Genomic DNA, 11,182 nt, shown 5'->3' on the forward strand with positions numbered 1-11,182 from the left:
CTCTCCCATTAACAGCACGGGAGAGCCCAGGGCTGAGATGATTCCCTCTTTTCCTGAAAAAAGTCCCCCTCTGTGAGGATCATGCTTACTTTATGGTTTTGAAGTGCCTAGAGCCCGCCGCAAACAGGCATTTCAGAGAGATACCGGTGAAACCCACCAGCTTTTTATTACCCCATTTGATCCGGGGCATGGCTCATTTGTTTTATGAAGTGACTATTTTCACTACCAGCCCTTGAGCAGAGGAACAGCCCTGACTCCGGGAGCACCACCATGGCAGCACATAGGGAAACGGGTTCCCCCAAGCCATCGGACATCTCCTCGGGGCACCTCCGAGAGCAAGAAGGGAGGGAGCCAGGAGATGTGGCGTGGGGCGGGAGCTGCTGCTTTGCTGGGGCTGCTGGCCGGAGGGAAGAGGAACAGCAAGGTGAAAACCAGCCCAGCTGCTCCACACCCAGATGAATTATCCAGTGTATCCTGAAGGCCAGGCCACCCAGGGACAGGAGTCTGCATGGCTGGAGGTGTTGCCTTGCACCTAAAACTGGGGAAACCAGGGCATATCCCTCTGCGGGACACTCACGTGCCAATGATTCGGGAATCACCCGGGGAAGATGCTGTAGTGCGCACACGGCGGATGGGTACGTGCTGTTTTGGAGACACGCATGAACAAAAGTGGTGGAGAAGCTGATCTGAGGAGCAGCAGCAGATTTGTTGTCAAATAGGTTTTGTCTGAAAGCTATTTGCTGTGTTCTGCATGCAAACACTGGCCACTTCTGGGGCTTCGGAAGGAATTTAAAGGGTTTATGCTACTTACAGTCTTCTCCAGATGCCTTAAATGCTCATTTTAATAAGAAACAGCGCTGACACTCATTTTGGTTGGCAACTATTAACAGTTATAAAGTAGCCCTAGGGCTTTAGTCAGGGTAATGTGCTCTGAAATCCCCAGTAAGACTGAGGTCTGTGCTGCAAAACTGCGGGAATCAAAGGAGTGTGGCTGAGTGCCGCATCATCTCACCTCGGCATCTATCTGCCTCCTTTTAAAAAGTCTTGGAAAAGCTTAATTACTTAATACTGTGGGCTTGCAGTTTCTTTTTCTGTTCAAATTCCAGATATTGAGTAACCCCTTGTGCCAGCAAGTGTACTTGCACTTCGCATCTGCTGTACTTCTCCTGTCTGTTTAATATTCACCCTGACGCCGTGATGTGCGGGTGGAAGGTCCAAGACGCGCGGCAGGGGCATCCTGCCTTAATGCACCTGGAAACTTTGGCACCAGGCGAGCAGCTGAGGAGAGAAAAAACATCACAGACCTGTAACTCCCAGGCAATTGCGCGAGAGGCTCCATATGCTCTGGTGCCTGCCGAAAGAGCCGAGTTTGGCATTGCATCAAAATTATTTCTCCCCCCTCCTTGAAAGCAGGTCTCTATTTAAACTGCGAAACTACGTGACCGTGAGCTCTGCTTTCCCCCTATAAAGTCTGCCTGACAGGAGCACAGGTAACCTGTGGGGCAGGATATAAGGCTGTTAGCAGATCTAGAAGGGGTTTGCAAGGTGATCACATTAATTTTCACCACCGTCTATGTGCCACAGGCTCTTTTGGGTTGGAAACAGCCCTGTTTGGTCCAGCTGTGCCATGCCAGGGAGATGTTGCAGAGGCAGCACCCTGACCAATGTGCGAACGGCTCCCTGATGTCCAGAGCTCCAATGCAGCATCACAAGAGAGCGGTAGAAGGGTGGGACACGTGATGGACCTTAGCAAAATGAGCCAGACCAGGCATGGTTTAAACTTTGGGACTGCCCAACCAGGTGTCTTGTGAAGAGCCAGGTAATTCAAACATTGAATCACGGTAGCTCAGGCAAGAGGAAGCGGATCTTGGGATTTTGTGGCACCTCAGGTTGCAGCCCTGAACTGATGAAAAATGCAATGCTTGAACAAACTTGGGGACCTGGCCATCAGCAGGCAGTTTTGAATGATACGGAGATTTCCACCCTCTGCAGCTAGCAGCGGGAAGGGGATTGAACTGGGCAGGGTGGATGCCTCAGCCAGACAGAAAATGTGTCGGCTCCCAGAGAGGCGGTCATGGCTGGGGAATTTTTTCCTGCAATTAGGGCTGTAGGGGGTTAGGGAAATTTCTTTCCCTTCCTTTTGCTTTCCTGCAGAGATGAGCAAATGCACGGCAGGGGCAGCCTGGCCAGGTTTGGTCTTACCAGAAGCGGGGAGGGCGGCTAGAAGCAGGATTAGGGACTGGTTTGTCAGCAACGGCTCCAGCAGAAATCTGAGGCGAGGGTATAGCTCCTGTTTTCTCTTTCCCCACCCTAATCGCTGTCAGACAGCAGTGGTGGGGCAGTGCCTGCTCCATCCACCAGCCCCTGGAGCTGCAGCCAGCCCTGCTTGGTCCCATCCACCGAGCAGGCAGACAGCGTTCGGAGTTGCAGAAACTGTTGTTCCCACCACCAAAACTGTTAGTTAGACAGGGGAACAACAGCAATGCACTGGGTGATCCACAGAAAGGGCCCATCTGTCTTGCTTTTTAGGATGATTAGGGAAAGTATTTGACTTGGCCAGCATGGGAAATCACACGGCCGAGAGAACTGCGATGCTGAGGCTGACTGCCTGGCAGCAGCGTGGAGTGGGGGAACAGCAAAAAGGCAACGAACTGAAATCGTAGCCTCCCCTCCAGTGACCAGAATAAAATCGATAGCTGGACACAGCCCATGCACAGGTAAGAAATAAGTCTGCCTGTCCCCAAAATGCTGAACAGTCCCTGTACGTTCAGCTCCTGATGCACCCTGACGTGGCCGTGCCTCCCCGCCTGCAGCAAGGGTCCCATCCTGCTGCTCCTGGGTGCGTGCCTTTCCCTCATGCTGGACTGAAATGCCCCCGGCCGGTTTGCATCCTCATTTCTCTGTACAAGTGATTTCATTTTCTGTATTTACACCTTTTCCAGTCCATGAGTCATTTGCAAATATTGGACAGTTTGAACCACATATTGGTTTCTTCTTCACTTTTTCATGGAAGTGTTGAGTGTTGTCAAGTCAGATTCATTATTGAGGAGTGAACACTTTATTGACCATCAGCAATGAACCATGTGCTGCAATCAAAGAAAGACATCAATGTGATTTATTTTAATTATATTTATTTCCTGTAATTTTTTATTCATTGAGTCTTTTATCAGCTGTTCCACATTTTAGCCAAGGATCAATTTCAAGCTGTAAATCAGTAACAGTATTAGCCTTATAAACACCTGGCTCTCCCAATTTGCCCTTTTAAAATACTGGCACAACTTCAGCTCTCTTTGAGTCTTCTGCAACTTCCTCAGCACTTCGGTGTTGCTGAAAATAATGGTGATTTAAAGAGCTCTTTGGCCACCTCTTAAATTTGATGAAGATGCTGGCAGTTTCATGATGTTCAGCCGTGGTATATCGCAGTGGGGATGCAGATTTTGCCATGGATGTTTTACCCCTCTGTTCCCACATGGAGCATTAATGATACCCATATCATGTTCCCCATGACTTTGCTGGTGTCCCAGTTTGCTGCTGTACCAATGCAGGTAAGATAAGGGATCCACGAGTAAAATGGTGACGAGCCCCTCGCGAACAAAGCAGCTCAAATCGCTACACCGCAAAAATCACTTTGACACTTTGTCAGTCTTACCTCACCGCAGCAATCGCTGGAACTAATAGTCATTAATTACCTTTGTCAGGTGAAATTTCCTTAATTGCCTGCAACTTTACTTCCAGGAAACTCCCACTTTCAGCTGCCACTGCCAGTTTAAAGGCCACGTCTCCCAGCGGCAATTTTTAGGAAAAGTTTTAGAATTCTAATTTTTAGAAAAAGGGGATGAAGTCATGCATGGCCCACCTCTGGCTGTGCAGGATTGGTACGTGTCCTGGAGTCACCTCCCTGACCTGCCTGCATCGAAATGAAAGGTCAACGGGATGGGGGCGGAGGAGGAAGGTGGTCAGCTAACCTGTCATGTAATCCAAGGGCATTCTTTTGTGACCTTTTCTTCTCCATAAAAAATAAAGGAAACACGGTAGCAGACTGCCTGGAGAGCTGCTGCTCCTTGAACCTTGACAATATGCATTCGGCACTGCGAGGAGACATTCAGCAGACAGCATGCAGCAGGCACCGTCGTTGCCCTAGCTATCAAGCTCCCATACAGATGTTCATTGAACTGTCAGAGCATCGGGAGGAAAATAAATTAATTGTAAGTGGAAGAAGGTTACTTAAATCTTTTCTGGAAGTATTATATAGCCATTAAATTGCATAGGAAACTCAGTAATAATGGGTAATAATGTTCTTCCGAGGAATTAAATAGAAGCCCGATTTATAATGCCGCTCGGCATTCAAACCAGAGTGTTCCACCTTCCTGGTACATGATAAACATTTACTAATTAATCCACACAAAGCCTCGGTGAGGCAGATCTCTTCACACCACTGATTCTGTTTTATGAATGGGAACAAGAAGGTGCAAGATACATCCTTTGAAGCTGGGGTTGTGTAGGTCTTCAAACATGATTTGGGTCCCTGGGAACCCACTTCCAGTCCCACTCGGCATCTGTGTTTGAATACTGAGAGGTTTGTAAAAAGCCTCGGAGCCAGGATCAGAAGTCAAGGTTTCTTTGTGCCCCTTCGCTGTGCTCCGACCATCACAGCATGTTTCAATATGATTCTTCAGCACAATCTCCAGAATACTGATATTTTCCATGCATGGTCATTTTAAATTGCAGGAATGGTATTTAGAAGAAAAGCCAATGGCCTTAAGTCTCAAGTAAAAGCTGTAGAAATTGGCCCATAATGTATCTGCTAATTATGTCAAGATTGAAAAGAACAAAACTTATGACCAACTGGAAGCTGTTATTTGCAGAAGATCAATATGGATTGCATGGGATGTGGGCTGTCAAATAAATGTGGACGTAATTTACACCAGGATGGTGGACTATCCATGACTACAGACAAATTAGTGTCATTTTAAAATTCTCTCCTGTATCCCTGTCACCGTTTAAGGCATAGCATGAATAACAACCCAGCACTGAGCTGCAGCAAAAGTAGGGATCTTTCCCACTGATTTCAGTTTAATTTTTGTCTCCTTACACAGGATACTAATCTGAGTTTGCAGTTGATTCCACAACCTGTGCAAGGATCCCACACAACACAGACAGAGAATCTGCAATACTTATCAAAGAGCAAATAAAAACGGGGATGAACACAGTTTGGAGTGAAACAGAGTTGTGTAGACATGATGTTATGTGTTAAAACATTGGACTAAAGTCCAACTTCCCGGTTAATCCGTGCTTTAGTGTTTAAATCGTTGCTGTGCTGGCCTAACATGTAGTCTCCTACTTTCAGGCACTGCCAAGCTTAGCTGAAGGTCTGGCTTGGGCAAGGAGGCGTTTTTCCCAACTCAGTTTTGGCTGAACAACCTTTGACACAACAAAAGTAGTAAGTTCCCAAAAAGAACAACTCTGCATTGGCGATGGACTGTCCAGCGAAAGCAATGCAACCTTTATATCTTCAGTAAAAAAAGTGGCTCAAGAGTTTATTACAATTTCCAATATATCGGAGATGTCACTAATAATACTTTAAAATATGTTACAAAAAAATGCTCTTTACCAGCTGTAGAGAGATTGGTCCATGGTTAGCACAGATCAGAGACTCTTTCAGGGGAGTTAGAAGATTGCTCCCATCCCACCCATCTTCTTGAATTAATTAACATTAAAACTATGCTTTCATAAGACAAGACAAGACATGCTGGATAAAATTCTCATTTGCTTGAAGTCACTGAGAAATTGTTCATTGCTTTCAATGAGGGTAGGATTTTACCTAATATTTCTAACAGACTTTTATCAAATACTGTTGAAAAAGATCTCAAGGGCCATCCTATCTCTCCTCTTGCCGCAAGGCAGGATCAGCTACATCTATGTCAGTCCTGATGGATGTTTGTCTAACTGGTCCTGAAAGAGCTGCAACACTTGATAGCACCTTGAGCTCTGCTTCCATTTTCACCTGTCCCAAGATATGAAAAGAAAAAGGACTTTTTAACCAACTCTACCAGGATTTTTGACAGGTTTAAAGGACCAGTGACAATTTTAACATCTGATGTCTCACGATCTGCTAAGGGTAAGAACTATTCCTAACCACCCCCAGGGAGCTTTTCCATGATTTATTGACATTTTTCCCTTTTATCTCTTCTTCTTGAGATATCTGACACCAAATCATGTCATTCCAATTCCCATCTTGTCTTTTTCTCCACCATTACAGTCCTGGTCTGACTTCAGCAGCTGCCCCATAAAAAATGATAGTTAAAACTAATGCTTTTCTTTATCTGAAGGCCTGTCAGTCTTCCAGCAGTGCAGCATAAAGTGCACAATTCTAATTCTAGGAGTGAAATGCCAACTAGTATAATTATGTTGGCAACATGGAAAGGCAGGGAGGCAACAGAGCAGTAATGACCAGGCAGGACTGGAGCCTTAGGGGGAAGAAAGAGAAGGACAGGTGGGCAAAAGCAGAAATATTTAAGTCTGGTCGTCGCAGAAGAGCTCCTCTATGGTTTGGTTATGCTTCCAGAATGAAACATCACTGGTCATTAACTGCCCTTTGCCTGCAATCCAGTGCTCAGAGGAGTAAGTGGGGTCTTTGCTTTCGTTTCAAGAAGACCTGAATTGCACTCAGAAATAGTAAAACACAGTCCCTCATTGACAGGCAATTTGAAATACACTCCATGTGTCTCCTGCAACTACAGGAAACCTGCCCCACAGCTGCTCAAAATACATTTATGGTTTAGAATGGGAAACACAGGCACACAGATTTAACATTTACAGCTGGTATTTCTGAAAGTAAAGGTCTGAGGCAGATGCTGACACGTAGCAGTCAGAGAACGAGAGGTGGATTTCCCATGCATTCTCTCTCATTGCGGGGTACACCATGCATTAAGCTTTCACAATAAATAATTTTTTTTAAAACTTGCTCCACGGAATCCAATAGCAAATAGCAAAATTCATTGTGGCTAAAGCACATGAGAAAAGGTTTTGTACTTGGAGTCTGCTCTTAGCCCTTACTGAGGGTTTCATTCCCCAAACACAAACACTTAACAATCTCTACGGGCGAAAGACAAAACAAACAAAACAGCCTTTTCAACCAAGCCATAAAATATCTAGCGTCATATATAATCACAAAACCTCCTGACATTAAAGAGTCCCAGCTTTGCACATGGGACAAAGTTGATTAATGCTATGAGAGACTAGCAGTGGCCAAACCAGAGTTTCCAATATGACTCTTTGCCAGAAGACTCCTCTGCACCATTGCTGCCACCGAGCAGTCCCAAGATCGTCACTAGGAAGGTGGGAGGAGAGCAGTGGGGCACTGGAGGAAGAAGAATGCTGTGTTGTTGGCCAGAGAAACCCTCACATGCTGTTTGCAGAAAAAATAACAACTGACTTAGAGGCTGGGACAGAGAGTCTGCGTAGGAACCGGGACCGTTGCTGGGACATACGACCCATGGGGATGCGTGTTTAGCATCACCTCGGTATCTGTGGCTTTGAACTTCTTCAAGAATTTGGTAGGATTCATTGAGAGTTGAAATCAGCTTCCTGGGGGCAGCAGGAAAGCTTTTTCTGCTCAGTGCTGTCTAAAGAATAGGTTCCTGAAGGCATTGTTGTAGTTTTTGTTGAAAGCAGTGTAGATAAGTGGATTAAAAAAGGAATTTGAATAGCCTAGCCATAGAAAAATACTCTTCCAAATGGGTGGGATGTCGCACGAGCAGAGGGGGTTGATGAGCTCTGTGACGAAGAAGGGGATCCAGCAGAGCACAAAGACCCCGATAAGGATGCCCACCATGAGGGCAGCTTTCTTTTCCTTCTGCTCTCTCCACGTGTCTCCGTCCGTCTGGAACGTAACAGTGGCATGACGGACAGTGAAGACCATCTGTGGCTGCTGGGCAGCTTCTTTTACCTGCCAAACACAAACACAAGTTGCACCGTATGTGCCTCAGTCAGCTGATCCCACACAGCAGGTACACAACCAAACTATGCAAGTGATGGCCAGAGCTCACAGGGAAACACGGGCCATTTACGTCACGCTCTAATTGAGGGGAGAGTGGTTGTATGACCCTCTTGTGGGTAACGGAGACTATTTTTAAGTGAGGCTAGAAGCTAAAGAGAGTAGTGATACATGGGCAAGTGGAATCGCTCACACAGCATCGCAATAAGATTATTTCCCCATTTACAATCAGATCAGTAGAACAGGCACACACGCACATGCTGTGCACAAAAGTCTCCTTGCTTTCTCTGAACCCACTGAGTTTAAGAGTCCTTGGTAGGAAAGGCAAGAAAATGAGCATACATTTCCTTCCTCCCCCCAAGAAGTCATTACAGTGCACGGTCACTGTGCCTGTGATTAACTGACACGATGCAGCCACGATTAGGAAGGATTTAGAAGGACGCTCTGCACGTGTGTCTTCTGTGTGGCTAAATTCACAGCCTCCCCAAAGCCACAGCTGCTTGCCAGGCTATTGTCCACAGCGGAGATGGGATCCCATCCATTCACACCCCCACACGCCTCCCCATGGGAGGACCGGTGACCCCTTACTCACGCTCGCGAGCACTGATTCAGCATTCCACAGGGAGACGTCTGTGAGTCACCGCACACCCACGTGGAGCTCAGGCTCGCAATCTGGCCCAAAGTTGCTTTAGCTACACCTTGCGCGCCCACAGCTGGGGACTCGGAAGGAATCAGAAGACTGGGCTCGCTAGTTTGCGGTCAACTTTCCCTTGAAAGCCTCCAGGATTCCCAGGGCTTTGGTGGGATGCTGTTTGCTTGCACGCTTTAGCTCTACGTTTCCCCCACTGCTGCAAGGGCTTGGCTTGGACCAGAGCAAAATACAACCGAGTTGACCTACCTCCAGGGCTTCTGGTGTAATGGGGGTGATGGAGTTGCTCTTCCGAGACCCAATTCGAAACTTGGCGGCCTTGTAGATCTTCCAGTACACAAAGAGCACCACGCAGAGGGGCAGGTAGAAGGCGCCAAAGGTGGAGAAGATGGTGTAGGAAGGCTCCCGGCTGACTTGGCACTCCTCACTGTCCTCTGAGTAAGTCTCCCCCCAGCCAAAGAGCAGCGGGGCCAAGGAGATGAAGGCAGAGAGTGCCCAGGTGAGGGCAATCATGATGTTGGAGATGCGGCGCCGGGTGCGGAGCGTGTACTCCAGGTGGCGGGTGATGGACCAGTAGCGGTCGAGGGCGATGGCCGTGACGTTCCAGATGCTGGCGGTGCAGCACAGCACGTCGAAGGAGATCCACACCTGGCAGAGCGACCGGCCCAGCCGCCACCGCCGCCCGGCCAACTCGTGCACCAAGCTGAGGGGCATGACGAGGGCCGCCACCATCACGTCGGAGATGGCCATGGAGGCCACCAGGTTGTGGGGCACCCGGTGGAAAGTACGCACCCGGAGGATGGTGGCCAGCACCAGCCCGTTCCAGAGGAACGTGGCCACCACCAGCATGGCCAACAAGGTGAGGACCAGCACGCTGAAGACGGAGAGATGCTCCCGGCCGCCGGCCGGCCCGGCGGAGGACCCGCTCCGGTTGCCGGCGGCCGGCGTCGTATCGCCGAAGCAGCTGAGGTTAAGCGGGCGCTCCATGCCGGGGGCTCCCGGGCCGCCGGGGCTCCTCCGGGCGCGGCGGCGGTGCTCGGCGCTGCGCACTCCCCGCGCCGGCAAGCGGGGGGCGGGGAGCGGGGGGCGGAGGAGGAGGAGGAGGAGGAGGAGGAGGAGGAGGACGGGGACGGGGAGGGGGGGGGGAAGGCGGAGCGCCGCCCTACCGCGGGCGCGGAGGGTCCGCGGCCGCCCCGAGCGGCGCCGGGCGCGGCGGTTCCGCGCTGCCCGCCGCCGGGGTCTTCATCCCCGGGAGGAAGAGCCCTGCGTCAGCCGCCGGTTGAACGGCAGCCCCCGGCCCGCCCCAGGCGGCGGGAGGGAGGCGGCGGTTCCGCGGGCGCGGCGGGGTGCGCGGCTGCGGGGCGGTGCTGGCTGCGGAACCCGCGCGGAGGAGCGGCTGCCCCCGCGGAGGAGTCCGGGCTGGCGGCTGGCGGGGGCTCGGGGCGGGCAGGTGAGTGTCGTGTGTCCGTCCGTCCGTCCGTCCGTCCGTCCCCCTCCCGCCCTCCGCCTTGCGCGGGTGCGGAGCGAGCAGCCTCTCGGCGGGGGAGCGGCTCGGGGCTTGCGAGTTCGTGCTTAGTCATTTCGGTGCGCGGATTGTCCCTCCGAACCGGCGCCGGTCGGAGCGGGGCCAAGGCAGGACCGGCAGCCGCTGCCCGCATCCCGCATCCCGCATCCCGCATCCCGCATCCCGCATCCCGCTGCAGCCCCCGGCTTTGTCTGCGCCGCTTCTGCTCGGGGTGGCTTCTCTCCCGTGGGGCGTATTCCGTGTCAGACGCAGAAAGTTAGTTAGCATCCCTGCGAAAATTGCGCCTGGGCTCTTGTAAAAACGTGTTGGTGAGGTGCCACGGGAATTTTATAGCTCCCGTGTAATAGTAATTATAGTAATCCCGGTTATTCTGTGTAGGGGGGATGTGGCAGGGGATTATTTCTTGGAGAACTTCTGCTCTGGCATTTCCTAACTTGTTAGCAATTGGCGGGCCTTTTATTAGAAATAATCTATTGCTTGGCTGTTGTTATTAATCGTTAAATTAATAACATTATCCTTTAATGAAATGTTTGAGTATTTCACCTGGTTTTTATCACGCCGTTTGTGATGACAAGCGGGATTCTGGGCCTCACAGAATTTAAACCCACCGAGCAGGTTTCCCGGGGCACCGGCTCCATGGAGCGATGCCAGCCAGCTCCAGCCTGGAAGCCTTGGATGGCTTTTGGACAGGGCTGTGCCGGTGTTGGCACCCTGCTTCTCCGGACAGTCCCGGGATAACGGGTCCAAAGAGCTTTTGGGTTGGAGCTGACACATGCTGCGAGAAGCCGGCAGGCACCGACATGGGGCTCACAGTCTGCATCTCTGCGGGGGGAGAAGAAAGGAAGGGCATCAGCGTTCAGAATCGGTAAACTGCACTTTCAGAGAGTTGGGGGAGAAAACACAAACGACAGAGATGTTCCCTGGAGTACCCGATGCATACTGTGCTCATGGTATACGGAGGGTAAAACCAAACTGGTGCTTTCTGCTGTCTCTTCTGAATCTCTCTGGACTT

At 50.3% G+C, this 11,182-nt stretch overlaps 1 protein-coding gene across 1 annotated transcript; it reads right to left on the reverse strand.

The window, feature by feature from the left end:
• Positions 1 to 7,615: 7,615 nt before the first annotated feature.
• HTR5A (5-hydroxytryptamine receptor 5A) lies at positions 7,616 to 9,639 on the reverse strand. Its single transcript, XM_052790837.1, has 2 exons — positions 8,895 to 9,639; positions 7,616 to 7,948 (listed from the first exon to the last, which is right to left on the reverse strand). The coding sequence occupies exons 1-2, from the start codon at positions 9,630 to 9,632 to the stop codon at positions 7,616 to 7,618; spliced, it is 1,071 nt and encodes a 356-aa protein (XP_052646797.1). The 5' UTR covers positions 9,633 to 9,639.
• Positions 9,640 to 11,182: the final 1,543 nt, after the last annotated feature.

This window comes from Harpia harpyja, chromosome 1, assembly GCF_026419915.1.
Source record: "Harpia harpyja isolate bHarHar1 chromosome 1, bHarHar1 primary haplotype, whole genome shotgun sequence".
NCBI classification, from domain to species: Eukaryota; Metazoa; Chordata; class Aves; order Accipitriformes; family Accipitridae; genus Harpia; species Harpia harpyja.